At 44.4% G+C, this 18,810-nt stretch overlaps 1 protein-coding gene across 1 annotated transcript in view; it reads left to right on the top strand.

Annotated features, from left to right (window-relative positions):
- The window catches only part of aacs (acetoacetyl-CoA synthetase), a 38,750-nt gene that overhangs the window by 11,124 nt on the left and 8,816 nt on the right, over nt 1–18,810 (top strand). Inside the window, exons 6-12 of the mRNA XM_066689179.1 lie at nt 478–592; nt 911–992; nt 1,172–1,322; nt 3,941–4,021; nt 4,170–4,294; nt 13,843–13,907; nt 15,484–15,606. Of these exons, the coding sequence (XP_066545276.1) occupies nt 478–592; nt 911–992; nt 1,172–1,322; nt 3,941–4,021; nt 4,170–4,294; nt 13,843–13,907; nt 15,484–15,606 (742 nt within the window). The remainder of the gene's footprint in view (nt 1–477; nt 593–910; nt 993–1,171; nt 1,323–3,940; nt 4,022–4,169; nt 4,295–13,842; nt 13,908–15,483; nt 15,607–18,810) is intronic.

The following is an 18,810-nucleotide window of genomic DNA, read 5'->3' as shown; positions in this document are numbered from 1 at the left end:
TGACGCTTTTAAGTGATTCATAGTTTAGCGATTACCTGCTCAATGGTGTAACGGCGATGTAATACGAAGCAATACAGCACATTGTAGTGCAATAAAATGCAATACAATCGAATACAATGTAATACAATGCAATACAGTTCAATACAATTCAGCTTTTCTGATTCAAACCTTGCTGGAGTTAATCTTTGATCACTGTTCTGACTGCTTCCCTTTTCCTGCAATCACACTGTGGCTTAAGATGAGTCAAGTTCCTAGCATTTGAGAAATATAATCAGTAGGAGAAATTCCTTGAAAGACAAATGTGGAGATTCTGTCCCAAAAGGAGAAAGGTGCTGATTGTGTGTGTGTTGACTGCCCTCTAGTGGTGGGAAACTACATTAGTGGATTTTCTCATTTCTGTTGCTTGCCATGCAGTCTTTGAACAGGCGTTTCTCAGTGTGTCTCAGTTTTAATGGTCCTCCTGACGCTTCCTCCCAGGGTGTTCTGGACCGTTTCTCCCAGATCCAGCCCAAGCTGATCTTCTCTGTGGCCGCGGTGGTGTACAATGGCAAGCAGCACGGCCACTTGGAAAAGCTGCAGAACGTCGTCAAAGGTGGGCCGCCCCGTCTCCGAACCGCACACCCCAAATCCCCTGCAGAGAGCCAGAACCAAAACAGCACACATGTTTTGAACCCGTTCTCAAATCTCAGACTGTCTCTCTATCAAACAGTTTTTTAAGCCCAGTCGCTACACTGCACTCAACAGCAGGTGTAGATCAGTGTCTTGTTTTCCAGAGATTATGTCCTAATTTGGCAGTTCTCCCAATCGCTCCGTGTCTGCTGTGCTTTTCCCTGGTCAGAACTGTGTGTGAGAGTGAAAATGGATGACAATCAGCTCAGACGGGTGTTTTAAAGCGTGCTGTGTGTTCTAGGTTTACCAGATCTGAAGAAGGTGGTTGTGATCCCTTATGTGCGCTCAAGACAGGAGACGGATCTCTCCAGAATCCCAAACAGGTACGTGAGCAGGAGGTGGCTGGGGTCTGAGTCCAGTCCAAATGTGTGATCCACTGCAGGCCATTGCTTCAGTTAGTGGAAAAGGAGGGGACTTGACTGGATGGGGCTGGGCTGGACTTGACTGGGCTGGGCTGGGCTGTCCATTAACCTTTGTTTTAACTTAATTTTATTGCCCCCAGTGTGTTCCTGGAGGACTTCCTGGCCACGGCGAAGGATGGAGACCAGGACCCTCAGCTGGAGTTTGAGCAGCTTCCCTTCTCGCACCCTCTCTTCATCATGTTCTCCTCGGGCACCACCGGGGCGCCCAAATGCATGGTGCACTCGGCAGGGGTAGGTGTCCATGTGACCAGCCTTCGCGCCATCCTACAATGTTGATACGTTCCCCCATCAATTGGGATTCTAGCAAGTCTCATCTACTACAGAGCGCCATTTGGGACATGCATCTTATTACTTAATGCATGTTGTTGTCAGTGCAGATATATTATGAATATATTTTATCTTTAATACGTATAGCTGTACAAAAAAGGGGTTCTGCAACAGTGTCCGCTTACTTGCACCACTGACTGTGTGGCAGCAATGATTAACATTTTTGCAGAGGGTTATGGGAAACAAAATGGCAGGTGAGCAAAAGCTAATTTTCCTGTTTGGAAACCCTCTGCAGATGAGTGTGTGTGCGTGAGTTTCTCTCTCGGTTACTTTGTTTAAATTCTGCGATTTCAAATTGTCAACACATAAGTCTATTTCTTGCAAGGATACACTAGGTGGCAGTAGTGATCCACCTGAGGAAAAAAACAGCCAAAGGAGATTCATTCAGGTCCAATTTTTTTTTTTAACAAGATAATACATGTACCTTAGTGGTGTTTTCGTTTCCCATCCCATTTTATAAGCTGATATAGAGACAATATTCCCCTTAATTGAAACAAATGTGCGCCTGATATCACCCAGAGGCCTGAGAAAGATCCGGCACAAACTTCATGACTTTGCTTGACAGACATTGCTTTTGGTTTTGTGCTTGCCATTGTTTGGCAATTAATGTGCCAACCTCTCTTGTTTTGGTGCGTGTGGCTTTGGGGGCTCTGCATGGACATTCAATGGCCACTACTGAGATTAATTCTCTCCCTATCAATGCCTGTCACTCCATATGTACAGATGTCCCTTTATCTCGAGTATATGCAGCTAATGTTTGCATAAAGATGGGCAGATATTTCGTAGTGGCGAATAGGACCGCCACTAGTGGATGAAGGCTGTATAATGTGTTTCATTATTTTTCCATTGTATGTGAATAAATGCCAGGGAGCTCATTAAACCCGATGCAATGCCTGCCACACTTCTGCTTCAGCATGCGTCGGGGCCGTGTTTTTAACCAGCTCGCCATTGACATACCCTCCACTGAGTGTCTGTACCTTGTAATTACTGCAACATCTTCCTGGCAGTAATTGACCCTCGGTTAAAGCTAAATGCTACTTTGACAGGAGTATGTCAAAATATGTATTTTCTTACTTTAGTGGTTGTTAATTAAGGCAGCTGGGTGAATAAGGAATGTTTAAAGAACAAAAGAAAAAATACATAAAGTAAATGAAATTTGCTGCCCAGTGCAGAGTGACACGGTGCTTTGACTGCACAGGGACTGACACAGCCGCCTGTGTTTGTGCTTCCCAGCATGCCCTGCTCCACGCTCAGCCATGAAACAGATTTCATTTTCCTACCAGCTGGCCAGGGAGCTGTGGAGCTCTGCCTATTTACACCCCTGGCCGTATTCGGACTGATATCATCAGAACTTGCACGCTGGCTCCTGTGTCTCCATATGCTGATCCTGTCTCGAGTGACAGGATCGCAAGTGAACTGGGGTCTCCAGCCATGGGTGCAAAGACAGCTATTTGTTTTAATATTTTTTACCCTGTTTTTAAAATCTGCCCAGTGCCCAACGCTCCTCAGAGCCCTGTGTGAGCCTTTCGTCTGTGTGTGAGAGGTGGCACTGACCAGGCAGAGCAGCCTCTGGGCTCTTTCCTGTGGCAGCAGGCCATGCCAGACTCCCCCACTGCCATGTCTGCAGCAGGCTTGCTTATTAATGAACAAGTCAGTGTGATCCTGGCATGGCTCAGTGATCGGGGGCTCAGGGAGGGGGCAGAGGCCTGTCAAGGAGCTTCGTTCGGACCACCGCCACCAGGGGAGGCAGCCTAGCACCGCGTGGGAGCCAAATGTGACTGTGCCTCACCTCTCTCTGCTGTATTACCCCCTCCTCTGATGCAATCTGTCTCTTCCTCATCTCCAGCCACCCCCCGCACTCTCTCTCATCTCGTCTCCATCTCTCGCTGTCACACCACCCTGCGTTCTCTCTCTCTCTCTCTCTCTCACACACACACACACACACACACACACACCTTTGTCCCGTAATAGTAGGCGATCTGAAATATTACAACAGTCAATAGTGCTGTATGATGTGTATCCCAGTTTAATTATTTTTGGTCTGTCGCCTTTATTTGTAAATCCTGACCAATTTTTTACGCATTTCAGATGGTAACACAAAGATTTCTATTTTTGTAACTTGTAATATGCCGTTGTTATGAACAGCAATTACTATATGTAGTGATGTAATTATGATTTTAGTGGTTTAAAAACAATCTATTCAATGTTTTATAACTGATTTTTATGAAAATTACTCATGTTTATATATAGCCAATGGATTTGAGACCCGATGTTGTAAAACGTTGGGACACAATGTAAAAGAAGTTGCTGGTATCGTAAGGCATCGTGCTGGCCAAAGATACATTTGCACGGTTGCCTTTATGTTAATTACAGATTCAAAGGCTTTAAAATCTGAGTTTAAGGGAGTTCTGTGCTTTGAAGCATAGGAACCTCCCCATTAACTCCAGGTGCTGGATGGCCTAATATTTGATATGGGCTAATTTTACGGGACACCGTCTTTCTTTCTCTCTCTCTCTCTGCAGGGAACGCTCATTCAGCACCTAAAGGAGCACGTTCTCCATGGCAACATGACCAGCAGTGACGTCATCATCTACTACACCACGGTAGGCCTGATTTCACAAGATGGCGGACGCTGTGTAGGGCTACCACTAATTGTTCGACTGATTTCTCCTGTTCACCTTTTACTTACAAGAATTGTGCACTCGGTAGATGTCCCTCTGATTCGGTGTCTCCTTGTCTCCTTGTCCCCAGACCGGCTGGATGATGTGGAACTGGCTGATTTCCTCGCTGGCAGTCGGGGCGTCAGTGGTGCTGTACGATGGCTCTCCTCTCATGCCCACTCCCAATGTCCTCTGGGACGTGGTGGACAGATTAGGGTAAGGACACCTAAGTGGGCCGGGGGGGCACGGGGAAGAAAAACTATACTCGGAGCGGAAATGAAACGACAAGCACTCCTGCGGCCGCCTCCCATCGGGACTCCCGTGGTCACCTCCTCGCTCGGTCTTACCGTTTCGAGATGGTGCCATCCTCGCCCGCAGAAGCCCTCACAAGCGGGATTACATTAGCGCGGGGAGAGAGGAGCCAAGGGGGGGACTCCCACTAGGTTTCAGCAAAAAGGGCCATTTGCGAGTAATTGGTCGGGAGAATGACAGGCTTCTTCGGTGATATTAAGATTGACATTTAGCTGGCTGGCACCATGTTGAACAAGCCATCTGAAGCTAAAGGTTAGGATTCGTCACCATTGTTTTCCTCGAAAGGTTACAGGTGTCCCTAGGAGTGCTGCGGGATGGAGGCGAGTCTCTTCGGGGGCATCATTTGGGTTGTACTCTTTTTTTTTTTTTCTTCTTCTTCTTTTAAACAAAAAAATGATAATAAGAACCTGAGTTCAGCCTTGTCCCCTCCACCTCTTTCTTTTGTTCTTTCTTTTGCTTGTAAGTTTGGTACCTCTTTAAATGCCAGTATTGTCTCCGTCTCTCCCTCTCCCCCTCCAGCACACCCTTTCATGATCGAAGTCAGCCGGAGTTATTCTCAGTTCTCGGTTTCTCAGTAACTATATCGTCTCATGCTTTCCCCCGGTGAAAAGGCACAGACGTTGTTACAGAAAAAGAAAAAAGACCTATCATGCAAATCTCTGTGACAGGTGAATATTCATTTTCAAAGGGATAAAATTAGATAAAAACAACTTTGTAAACGTGGCTGCAGCGTTGAGATGTAATCTTTTTTTCCCCTTTCTATCTTTAGAGATCAAGAGCTAACTACTGCTGGGATAAGCCATGGTCTCTGGCTGTTTTTCTATTCTGTCCTAGTCCCAGTGTAAACCTGTCAGCAAAATGAAAGCACTAGCTGAGCCTGATGGGGCTGGGACAACTGGCACCTGTACATATTAATCATAATTGTTCCACCTGATTGCTGTCAGATTTCTCTTGACACAGAAATCCATGTGCGCTTCGTCCGTGACACTGTTGTAGGAAGTTTAAGTAAGTGCACACACCACCTACAGTGTACTAAAGCAACTGAAGGCAGGTACTTTCCTTGACTTTACCCATGATGCACAGCAGATCTGTGTGGGGTTCTAGGCTGTTCCTCCAGTGGCATGGTCCTGCACAGTGTGTGTGACATTTATTGGTCTCTTAAACACATTCACAACATATTGTTATTCTTCATTCCTTTCTTTCTTTGCGATAGAATGTAATTTACAATGCGCCTCTCTGTGTACAGCTCATTGGATTTGACCTGTTACGTGTAGATCAATGCAAAACATATTACCTGCAAAGTATATTAGGCCAATGCAAGCTTCCCCCGCTGAATTGAGTTATGGTGAAGCACCTATTTATTTACTTGGTTATATAGCTCTGCCACCATGTATTTGATACATTGGTTGTTACAGAGGCTGACTTCTGCTCTGGTAATACAGGAAGGTCCAACGTTGCCTCCGTTTGCATGAAGATTGTAGCAATCAGACTTCAGTCAAAGCACATCAAAACAGCCTGATATGGACATAGTAAAATATAAAAAGTGTCTGTGAATCTGCCCTAATATTTTCACACAAACCCTACTGAAAAGAAGTTAAAAAACTTAGGACAGAAACAACGTAAGGCATGTTCTCTCAGTTTCTGTTCAAAGGGAATACATTACAGGAACAAGATCAATATCAGGGGCTTTATCTTCAGTTCTAGTGTGGCGTGGACTACGTCCTAGTGGTTGCCACTTTTGTAACCATTACACCTGTACACCAGTACACAACTGGTTGCATGTGTGAAGGCTTCTATTTTTCTGGAGCAATGAATTGAAAATAGCCTGTCCTTAGCACATTGGCATTTGGTTTATGTACTGATGTACTTATCTTTTAGCTTGCTTGGTATAAACTGCGATGTTAGATGGTCTTTGTTAGGTGCAGACCACGGCCATGAATGGGCAGAATGTGGCCTGCTGGGTGAAACTGTAATGAAAGGAGCTGGTTTTGCACTTGGGTCTGATCAGAGAGAGCTTTCTGCCCGAGCGTTTGGTGAAGTTGAGTCCCTTAAAATGTCACGGCAATTTAAGAAGGTAAAGATGGAGGTTGCAATACAGTTGAAAGAAGCAGGCTAGCATTTTGGCATTGCCCCTGGGTTTTAAGGAAGAGGGGGTGGTAGATTTGGTTTTACTGAGTGGTAGTTAAAACAAAACAAAGAAACGTTTAGTAAGGGAGTTGTGACCCTACATTTTGGAGCAAACTCTCCGGTTCTTTTTAAGAATTGGAATGAAGGAAGATCCGGCTTAACTTCCGTAAAGGAAACTCGGTCCTAATTATCTGCAAGTAAATCGCTTTCAGCTGTGGCTCTGGCAGTAACGACTCGACCGTGACTCATGCTATTGTGTGCAAATCTTCCATTCCATTCGAAGATCTGGCCCACAAAACAAAAAAAGTTGTATAATTCTTCTTATGTTTTAGCTTAAGCAGCACACTTTGATCAATGTTGGAAAGAGTTCCATTCGTTTTCCTCTCTGAAGGCACCGGGGGGAGATTTGGGGGCGGAGAAGAAAGAAAGAGAAAGGGAAAGGAAGAAACATTAGAAAGAGAGAGAGGGGGTTTGGGTGTACTGTTCAATAACCCATTGTTTCACCATTAGATGAATGGCCTCGTAAAAAATTCAAACAGTAGGCAGAGCCCTCGTCCCAAGACTCTCCCCAGCAGGACCCCCCACCTGTGCAGACTGCCTAGTTTAGACAAATGCAGCCATTAAAACACCCAGACTCGTGTATTCGATGTAACTAATTCAGTTTTAGTCATTGTTAACCGAAAAGCTGGGAAAGACTCTGACTTGTGCTGATGGAATTACCGATGACTGAAACAGATGTTAAATGAAAGTGAGGGTTTTAAATCACTGTTCGGGGGTTTGCAGAGTGGAAGCCTTTGGCAGCTTTTGGATATTTATTGTCCCGATCAGCCAAAGGAGAAGTTTCCACGTCCCCTCAGCTCTCCATCACTCCGGACAGTGGGGGGATTAATAGAAATTTCTGTGGATCAGATGAGTGGGATTGTTAAGGCACTGGAAGAGGGGACAGACAGTTCAGGCAAAGGAAGATGCCCCAAAGGATTCTGATCACACTTTTAAATTACTTTGAAGTCTTTACTTTCTTTAAACTTGAAAAGAAAAAGAAAAAGGTAGGCCCGAATGCATCAAAGTCTTAAGATTGAGGTTGTGACTTGGTGCATAACAGCAGAACGGGACTGCTTTTACAGGGCACAGTTTTTCCCATGACACTCCCCACTTTACCAGGCTTGGTACACTTGGCACACTGATTTTATCATGGTATACCACCAGTAAATATTTAAAGGTAGTGGAACTGGTAGTGGAACACTAGCCCTAGTGTTCTTGTGTGGTGGTGCAGGTTGACCTATGTGTTTAAAGTTCAAACTTTTCATGCAGTGGAGCGGACTGACATTTTGATGTCGCTTGTTTGTTTGTTTTTCCCTTTAGCTACTTGTTAAGCCTACTAATAGTCTTCTAAAGTAACATGCGCCAGGTCTCCTGTGGGATTAAGGTGTTAATGCGGTTGATTTATTTGCAGTAACTTGACATTTTATTGGTTTACAGCACCGCCTCCTCAGGAATGTTAGTGTTCTTGTCTGCAGATTGGTTCTAAAACCCCGCTATTATACCCCTTAGGCTCCTTCATGGAGATTGCAATTAATAATGAAAGTCAGGTTCCCAAAAAAAAATTGGTTTGAAGCACGGTAGGTGAGACCCCAAATTAATCCTCGCCTTTTCCCTCCTGGAAAGCAAGAGCAGCGTTGTGTTTGTGTGAAAGGCCTGGAGCGCTTCCACATCAAAAACTCATAACAAGCGCTGAGCGGTGGAGGAATAAATATTGCATTAAGGCTGGGGGAAGACTCCGGCTTTCAGATCACCATTAAAGATCCACGCCACTTCTCATATTAAAGGGATTCGTCAGTGGAGTGATGTTAACAGTCTGGGCCTGCTGTAAATTCCCAGAGCCTGTGCATCTCAAAGCCTGCCTGCCTGCATCTCGGCTCCTATTGCACAGCAGTTTGATCCGTTTCACTCTTTCATTTCTTTCCCTCTCGCTGAACGGTGGACTGTGCTGATGAAGTAGAAGGCAAGTGTATTTCTCATTTAACACGGTTTCGTCGTCTTCTTCTTGGCATTGCTGTTCATTGGCAGTAGTTCAGGCATGCAAACAACCAGTCCTAGAAGGCAGCAGGGCTTCATCATGACTATTGTGAGCTGTCGGGAAGTGGAGACCGCTGTAATGTTGAGCAGCGCGGCCAAAGTTATTCCCCTCACTTTTGTATCGATTTCCCTCCTGTTTCATTGACTTTTACACAGTGCTGGGGGTCCAAGCAATTTACATCTGCAGAGTGAATGTGACGGGAATGGTAACAAGGATTTAGGGGAAAAAAGGAATGAAAGGGGACCTGTGTATAGTGCTGTCCTGAATGTAGCTGTTCTTCAAACCTCGTCAAAAAATCCCAGAAAGTACGTATTATGAGATATAACAATATTATTTGTATTGTGTTTGTAAAAGCTTTGACAAATTGGAGATGAAAAAAAAACTTAATCACCGTGCAATGCTCCTGGTTTCCATTACTTCTCGGTGTGAAGAAGTCAGAAAGTTTCTGCCGGCACCAGCTCCCTTTCAGCTGCACTCCTCTTCCCTTTAGAGCTGCTTGATCTCTTCTGTGTGCTTTTTGAGCGATTACCTCTCTGATTCCTTTCATCACAGCGTCCGTCTGGTGTCATTATCAGGGATGGCAATGTAGACGAATGGCTTGCAGGCCTGTGTGTCCGTCTTTTCTTTGTATCTCATATTTTTCACTTCCTTCGATCCCATGTCCAGAATGTCCACCTCTCTCGCCCTCTGAGCCTCACCTCCGTGCTCGACAACACGGTCGCTTTTAATATCGTAAAAGATCTGTATTTTATTTCCAGTTCAGAAGTCCACAACTTTGAGTTTAAGCCTTAAAGGAAAAATATCTGTTTGAGGGAAGCCTTCCAAAACAATTATCTAATGCCCCGAGAAAGAGAGAGTGACCCCTGCAGCTTTGAACCATCCAGCTCAGCATTTACTCCTCTGTGTACCACGGCAACAAGCCTCTGACCGATTCCACACTAGATGGCAAAAGTGCCCTGAGAGAAATAAACTTTCACAGCGTTCCCTTCCAGGGCTTCCCGTCAGCAATCTCTCTCTAGACAGTTTCTGACCTCTTAAATGGCCTGGCAGTCAGACGTTCTTTTGCTGCCACACAAACTCAGATCTGACAGCTTTTGTGTGTCTGCAAGCGCTTATTAGATTTAAAGACGAGAGATAGGTGGATGTGCACCAGAGCATATAGCAAAAATCTAATAGTCACATTCAGGCTTCCTCTCTCATATCACCTCATTTACTTCTTGATGGATTTAGCCGACGAGAAAATTAAATAAGGGCATTGAAAACATGGCAAAAGGGCAAAGGCAGACGCTTAAGGTCTAATTTAAACTTTCAGGGCCGGCCTTCTAATAAGACTTCTGGGATGGAAACTGGTTTTGAGATGATGATGTTACCTTAACAACCTTTTTTATAAAATGTATGGTTCATGTGCATCTCTCTCTTCTTTCTTTCAAAGTGGAACAAAATCCACATTGTAAAATCGCCCTCCACTGAACCCGCTCTGGGTCTGGTTTCACATATTTATATTTTATTAAGTGCGTAAGTCAAAATTTGTTCCAGTAAAAGTGTATTATAGAATGCTTTTGTGACTTAAAAAAATAAAAATATATATTCTTTTTTATGTACATATTGCCGCATAGGAAATCACTGAATTATTGTTATTGTATGTTCTGTTCTTATAAAAGTCCTACGATTAAAATAGAAATTTGAAAGACAGGACAGAACAGGATAATGAGGTAAATCTAGCTGGAAGTACAGTAATGCACTGTAGAAAAGAAAAAAAAACAATGACTCATTTAACTTAATTGATTCTTGACAATTTGCTGTAATTTACAGTTTTGATCTTCTCACACTGGAGAGAGGCATCCATGTATTCTCAGAGATATGTACCGCCAAGCTGTTCCCCTGTTTTTGTACTGTGTGTCCAAGTGCAAATCCGCAGGTCCACGGCCGAGCCCAGTTTCAAACTGCCAGTGCATGGACTGGGTGGCTCCATCTGCCCTGTGTGGAGACTTTTACCCTTTGAGCCATTCGCTGCTTGAGCCTTTTGCTGTTAATTTAAAAGCGAAAGCAAAATAGGAAAAAAACTCACTGGTGCTTTTAGCAGGTCTTAACGAGAGTCCAAAAGACAAGCAGAAAATGTTTAAGAAGCCTGCTATTAAATTGTGCAAACAAAATTCTGGGAGAGACTGAATCAATCTGATGTGGTTCTCATTTCTCACGGTGCTGTTGGACAGGTTTCGTGAGGCTAGCCTTAAAAGCTTCAGTGCCAAAGAGCTGAATGCACCTGAAAAAACGGGCACTCATAAATCCATCGTTACCCTGGCGACAGAGTACCTGGAGAGTCACAAGATAACTGTACGTTAAAAAAGAAATGATAAGAAAAAGATGAAGCTCTCGTGTAAAGGAAAAGTCCTCAGACATCAAAGGACATGCGACTCTAATGTGAAAGAAGTAGCCAAAAAACGCCATTGCGTAGGACTGAGTGCTTTATCTCGCTCGCACCGCGTGATGGGATAGACAGCTGTGTGCTGGAGTTTGCTTTGCAGCCTCTCAAGCCTCGTCAAAGGAAAGCAAGTGTGTCAATGTATGACCAGTCCTCTGCCTTGCACTGAGTTATTTTGGGTTCTGGCTATTCGGGTATCAGATTATTAGGGTAGCAACTGATATGTCTGAGTCCCTGGCATGACCTGGCGGAAACCCATGACACTGCAAAGTAAATGTAAATAATAATAAAGGGGAGATAAACAAGAAATGTGCAGTACATTATCGGTGAGCTCCAAGGGGAAGGGGAAGGCAGGAACGTCAGGGATCTTAGTGCCCTGTACAAGCACAGATGACTCAGTGTAAGCCTCTGAAGTGGAGGTCTTCCAGGAGAGAGAGACGTCTTTGCAGATCAGTGTCCGCGATCCTCAGTGGCTCTCTACAACTCGCGTTATGCGCTGCAGCATATGGCACGCTAATAGGCTTGCACTCTTTCTCCGCCCGGTGCTGAACATCTCTCAGAAGCTCTTCTGTCAACGCTGTCTCACAGTGGCATGAAGCACTCCCGACAGGAGGAGGAAAATGAGACCCACCCGGGGGGGGCGCAGAGATACCAGTTATGAAACTAGTGAGGAGAAGAAAGAAAACAAAATGCAGCAGGATAGGGCGGAGGGATCTAAACTGCTTATTTAAGGACTGCTTCCTTTCCTTAAGGTGTTTGTGAAAAACACTTTGGTTGGCACAAGTGGAGAAGCAGAGGTGAAATGCCCAGACCTGCCGGACAGTGTGGATTAGCTGAAGGATGTGCTGTAAATAGAAAAATGCCAAAACCTGTTAACTCATTACGGGTGAAAAATGATATTAATAGGTGGTTCGATTTTAATGATCCAGTGCGGTCAAACAGACGTGTTTACCAATAAAACCCCATCGATAGTTGGATTGATCTGCTTAAGGAGCAGAACGTAGAGCTGCGCTGTGACTGGACATGGCCACTTCATCTCCTAATACATCAAACTGAACTTGAAAGCCTAGCTAGATGGCTTCAAAAACAGTGTTTTTCTAGGTTACCAGCCTATGACTCTTCTCAAAGGGGGGGTATCCTGGCCTAGTGTGGGTTATAGTGTACGAATAATCCATAAGAGAGCATACATGAATTATATTTTGTTCAGGGCTGTCAAGTTTCCAGTTCTAATCTATTTACTTCATTAATCTTAAATTAAAAACCAGAATGAATGCACACAAGAAAACGAGGCTGCTCAGCTCTGGCCACTTCAGATTCAGGAGGCTGCACTTACGTCGTGCTGCTTCGGCTGTCCCCGACGCTATAAAATAAAGATCTATCACCTGTTTACCATAGAGCTCCATGCTGTCCGTTGTCTCCCAGTAACAAAGTGATTGGAACAAACAGGCTGTCTTATAAAATCTGCTTTTACTAGGTGCTCCTGGAGTCTCTGTGTGGCATCCATTAATAGTCTGACTGGAATAAGAATCAGGCCCGGTTACAGCGATACCTGTCTAATTTCAAACTGACATCTCGACAGGAGCTTGACATTCCTCCAGCTCTGTGGAACATTACCTCGTCGCAGAGGTTTGAGACCTGGCTTTTGACCTTAGACCCAAGTTGTTGTGTTTTTTTTGTTTTTGTTCGATTTTCTTTGTCACATGTACCCAATGGTTGTGTCAATTTGGAATCTAAATTGGTTTGTCTAGAAGGAAATGTGGAGAGAGTATTAGCCCGCTTCTGAGCTTTGTAAAAGGGAATATTTGAAAAGCATACATGAATGAGTGAATTAAGTACATTTGTAAATACATTTACAGATCAACCCACATTTCATAATTAATAACCCAAATGTATCAACTCTCCCTGCCTTCACACCCAAAAAACTAAGCTCAAATGAAATTGAGTGAAGTATGCTTTCATACTGTTACTTAATTCTAAATTACTTATGATCCCCCCCCACATCTCTGTAGGCTGTCACCAGCTGGGTAGTGTATTTGTCATACCAGAGCTGTGCATTTATCGCAGGGGAGGGCTTCAGCATACGGCCTGTAATTGAGAAGTGTACATTTAAATACCTTTTAATACAAAATGGCAACAAGCGGAGTGAGGCAGAGATGTATCCGCCACCGTTTCTCTGAACATACACTGTTACTGAAATAGGTTTTCACAGTGGCCGATCTCGGCTTGGCTCCACTTAGAACTGATTGAAGCTGAAGCAGTGAAGATCTGGAACTTTGAACAAACCACAATTAAAGCTTTGGCAGATGGGGCAGATGCCACATGCCTGCACAATTTCTTGGTGGAGATATTCTGTGTATTTGTGTGTAGAGGGAATACAATAATGTGGTTTTTGGATTGATTATGTTTGTCCGTAGATTTTAATTTTCTGTATTTTTGTATTTTGAGGTGTATCTTCTTTTTGTCTTCAGTCAGTTAGGCTAGGGCCTGCAGGGGTGAAGAGATTAAAGCCAATTGAGTGAATTATCTCTTATCGCAGTGGAGATGTTGAATTGGATGTTGAACAAACACGTTGAAAGGGAAAACCAGAAAAAAACATGTATGAAAAGAAAATGTAAAAAAGAAAAAGGAGGGAAAAATCTCTCATTTCCAGCCCCTCAATCTCACTGCATCAAATCAGGCCTATGAAAGGAGCAGCAATGATAAGGGGATTAACTGTAAGCAGGTTAATTTGTGTGTGCCTTATTTCCTCATCAGTTCAGGATGTTTGGTTTTATTTGTCTTGGGCTGTTGAAGATTGAATACTCACATAATTTGTTTCCCTTTCAGAATAACCATTTTTGGGACGGGGGCGAAGTGGTTAGCGGTACTAGAAGAGCGGAACTTAAAACCAGGTGAGCGAAAGTAATTGCTCACTGAGTCTGATTCTATTACAGTTCACTCATTTACCGTAAGCTGTACTGGCTAGACAGAGTGCGCATAATTTCTGTGCGGCGTTGTGCACTGTGTGGATTTGCTCGATTCAGTATAGTCGGCAGGATTCTCTGACGTCTGCCTTTGTCCGGTTGACAAACAAAAGATAAGGACTGGTAAACCAAAAAGGTTATAGTTATATACTATAGTTAAAAGCTTGCTACGTTTCTTAATGTTGGAAGAAGGGTTGCAAATGGCTGTAATTTAAATAATCCAGGTTGGGCTGATGAAGGCCAACATGAAGTCTAGGTGAAACTGAGTGCTGTATGCAGTCTCCCACTATGTGATTGAAAACAAAGTCTGCATACTCCACTGGAAATGTTTATTCTGAATTAAATTCTAACCCAAACCCTTCAACAGATGGCCCCTTTCTGAGCCACTTTTACCAGTTATTATGCCAGAGAAGTCCACACCTAGCAATTTCTACACTGCACCACTGACATGTGGTCTGAAGACCTTAATTAGTCCCAGAACTTAACTAATCAAATATCCAATGGAAAGCCTTGAGTGTTTTTGTTTAAACAAATTTGTAAGTAATTGCATTTCTCCTCGGCGTAAATATGTAGATTGTCTTTATTGGCGTTATCGTATTCACAGGCTAGCCTCTCCGATACACTCTGTGGAGTGCAAAATCATCCCCTTGATTGTTTTAATGCCCGTTAAATATCTTTATTCATAAATGTGGGAAGAAAAGCCAGCAAAGTCCCCAGGGGGATTCTGAACGCAACAGGGAGCTTGAGTAGCTCAGTGAGAAGGCCAGGATGCTGAGGCGGTACAATGCGCTCAGACTCCACAGAGCTCGGTGTTCGTGCTCCTGTTTCTCTGCACACTGATTTCAGCTGCTCACCTGCATTTGCTGGGAATAGGTGACCTGCAGTGTAATCTACCCCCCCACCACCCCAAAACTGCAGGAGACACTGGGAGGGGATGCTGGTCTTCTTCCTGGGAAACAGGCTGGCATATGCTTCAGCAGGATGACGGGGTGGGGTTACCGAGCCACTGGGGTTCCTGTCCTTCCGATGACATTTAAACCAAACACCTGGCCTGCTCAGTGGGCAAGGCAGAGCACATGGTTGTTCTCGGATGTAGAGCAGTCCCTGCGCCAGTCCGATCTGATCGCTGTCCTGTCCACGGGAGGAGATGTCTGACTTGGATACCTCGGGAGTCTGCTGCATCGCACAAACATCTGAACGCTTGGGAGATTCTGTCAGGAGGCAGGGCTAGTGTGATGTCACATTGGTGGCTCGAAAATGAACAGACCCAGTTAAGAGAGATTTGAGGACCCAAAAGGGATACAGAAAGGGACAGGCCTAGGTTTCCTCCCCTCTAACAGATGGGCCTTTCCTGACAAACACTTGTACAAGGGTGTATCGTGTTTGATGAACCATAGCAATAAAAAAAAATGAAGGTCGCCAAAACATTCCTTGTCTTGTAATGTGTGGATAGTGTGGGTTACTTTGTGAGGATGTCATCTCTCTCTTTCCTTTCCCCCTGCAGCCGAGACCCATAGCCTGCAGACGCTGCACACCATCCTGTCCACGGGCTCCCCTCTCAAACCCCAGAGCTACGAGTACGTCTACAACAGCATCAAGAGCAACGTCCTGCTGGGCTCCATCTCGGGTGAGGCTCCTTTGCAACAAAAATGACGCTTGTGTACCCCCCTGTACATGGCCGTCCGCAGGCCTTTGCAGTCTTGTAAGCTGCTGAACCCAAGATTTAGTCTTGTAAAGCAACAGTGGGCATTATCATGGCGTTATCAGGCTGTATCAAACGACTGTTCCTCGAGCAGTCTCGCAACGCTGCATCTGAGTGAAGGAGTCAGTAGGAATCAAAGTCACAGGGCCTCCCCTTGCAAGGGCTGAGAAGTGATCGGTGTTATTCTGCTTGAGTGCTGGGAACAATTAGAGTTTCGTGATCTGGCATCTATATATTTTTTCACACTCACTTTATGACTTATTCATCTCCGCCCCCCCGACCTCGGGAGGCAATAGTGTCGGATTTGAGAAGAGCTTCTGCCTCACAGGTACACAGCCACCCAATTGCACCGTAAAACAGATTTATTAAAAGTCATAGTAAAACGCACTGTGAAGTTTTGTGAGAGTGTGGCAAACGGTTACGCCACAGAGCAAATTTAATTTAGCGTTGCAATGAGCACCTATAAAATCTCCAGCCGCACTATGGCTGGTGTGAGCCCAGACTTTCACAGGTGCAGTAAAGTTGCAGAAGAGAGGAGCGAGTCAAGGTCAGTCCTCTTTATTCGCATAAACTTCAAACAGTAAAATAGTGACTCCTACATGTGTTCCAAACTGGTTAAGCAAACACTTGTCACTTTTTACATTGGCACTGTTGACATCCTAATGCTGTATTTTTGACAATTTTTGCTCTTTAAACCTCACCTGAGGTGTGTATCAAACTTCAAACTTGTTGTTTTCTTGCACTCGCCCACATAGCATTTGTCTTGAACCTGCTCTGAGGTCTTTAACGTGTGTTTCTCTGTGACGCACATCGCTTTGTCTCTATTAGTGTGTTTCTTAATGTGTGAATTTTGCTTCGGTTCCAGTGTAAGGAGTTGGGGGGACAGGGGATGGGGGGGGATTAAAGTGTTCATTTAATAATGAGTTAAAGTAGAATTACATCAGGTATTTTCCCTCAAAATTAGCAACTAATTTGTCAGCGTTTGTCAGATTTGATTCCTGGGCCCATTTTAGCTGCATTAACTTTTCAGCCTTTCTCCAGCGGCCTGTGTGAAGAAATTGCATGACGTGTGGTAGAGAAATTACCACTGTGAATCATTTATCACCATAGATGAATACAATCATACAATTCCAGAGTCTCTTCTTGTGAACTTCCCTAGCAGGTCAACATAAATAAATGAAGATGAATGTGCAAAATGAAGCCTTTGGATGCATACAAAGTGAGGATTTAATTGTTAATAGGGAATGAAATTTACATGAAGGCACTTACAGATGCCAGCTGCTTACAATGGCAGTAGTTAATGTGTTTGCTATGGGCGAAGCACCACCTTCATATGGCTTTTGAAAAATAGGGCACGACTTCTTCCAGATCGCATAGATTTATTTTTTCTCCTAGTCTGTGGTTTAGATTTCCTTGAAATGGGCTGAGGGATTTAATTGAAGTCATAGTCTGTTTTTCAAAATACAATACAAAATAGCCGATTGCTGGGCCTCCTGCTCCTTTATTGCTGTTTACATGGCTGTCTGGTGGCTATAGTTTTGGGCAGTAATTTTGGTCCTGCTGCCCTGCTAGTTCCTGTTCTGGCCAAGCTCTGTGGTACTTCATTGCACAAATGATTCACTTAATTTGACCTTTTAAATTGTTCATCTTAAAGAAAACGATAGAGCAGTCAAGTACCTTATGGGGCAGACATGAGTAGGGTGTTGAAGCCCTGATTTAGATCCAGCAGGACTGACTCCTACTATACCTCCAAGCGCCATTTTCCCAGGGAGGAACAGAAAAGCACAAATGGCATTGTTGAATATTGGAGGGTGTCCTAGCTTTAATCCAGCCCAGCTCTGCATTACTCAGCTGCACTAATTAACAGCCTATTGAAACCTATTGTAGACCCCTGCAAGCCTTCAGCCGGTCGATAGTTAAAGCTGCTTATTAACGGAAGTGGGTGGGGGGCATTTCTAGCACCTGTCTGGCACGCCATTGTTTTAAATGAACAAAGTCCTGCAGCTCTCAGCCCTAGCCACAGTTCCAGACTTGCTTCATTAAATGTTACGAGAGAGCAATGTGGATTCTTCTGTGTTATATATGATCCTAGCTGAAGTGCTGGTTTTCTATGAAATTCCCAATTGGAGGAGCTCACTGCACATGCAAGTTATAATGAGTGTAATGAGACGGTTATTGTCTGCAAATGCACGCATTCTTCACTATATGATACTATATTGCATAGGTTTGTTAGCAAAAATGTCTGTCCCACTTGAGAAGTCCGTAATGTAGTTTTCTAGCGTTATGTGTCAGGAACAGCAATGATAATGTTTTGTGTATTTTCAGTTAATTATTGATCTCAGAGAATAGTGATTTAGATGTGTGCGCTTGTATATGTGTGTGTGTGTGTGTGTGTATGACTACTGCATACTGAATGTATGCACAGAGCGGTCAGGGGTCGTCTCGGTGTTTGCAGCAGTTCAGCAGCATCTTTGATTTTATTCGGACCTGAAATAACTGCATACAGCGAAGAGCCGTCAAGGTAAATTCAAGGGCCTTCCTAGTGAGAACTCCTTTGAACTAGAACCTGTTTGCTTTCACCTGAACCACCCAGCAGCAGTGCCTTTGTACTTTCCAGGAGGTCCCTCGGCCCTGAGCGGCCCTGATAAATCGGTCTGTCTGAGCACGTGCGTGAAAGATGAGAGCCGGGGAGCCTTGTGGTGAGGTAGTCTAGATGGATTTAACAAGCCCTCTGTGCTCCACACAGCAACTGGCCCCCAAACAGACTGCCTCAGCATCTGACCTCGTGGTGGGGAGCCGTCACAGCATATGCCTTCCTGTTGTTTTCACGCGGCTTCCTGCCCTGTGAGCAGACCGCAGCCCGCAAAGTGCCCCTGCGCCGCCGTGCTGAGGGGACACAGACGGTGACTGTTGGCCACCTGCCGAAAAGGGCTCTTGTGGTGATCAGATTATCCACTCGGTCTGCATAGTCAGTTTAAACGAGGGCATGACAATATATTTCCCCTCCCATCATATATCTCTCTCTCTTTTCCTTCTTAATAAGGATAGTATGCTTATACTTTCTTTCTTCCTTTCTTTCTTTCTTTCTTCTTTAATTTGCAAAAAAAGTATCAGCCCCTCCAGCGTGAC

The sequence above is a fragment of the Amia ocellicauda genome, chromosome 17 (genome assembly GCF_036373705.1).
Source record: "Amia ocellicauda isolate fAmiCal2 chromosome 17, fAmiCal2.hap1, whole genome shotgun sequence".
NCBI lineage: Eukaryota > Metazoa > Chordata > Actinopteri > Amiiformes > Amiidae > Amia > Amia ocellicauda.
The sequence above is the reverse complement of the archived record's forward strand: the minus strand, read 5'-3'. Positions and strand labels throughout refer to the sequence as shown.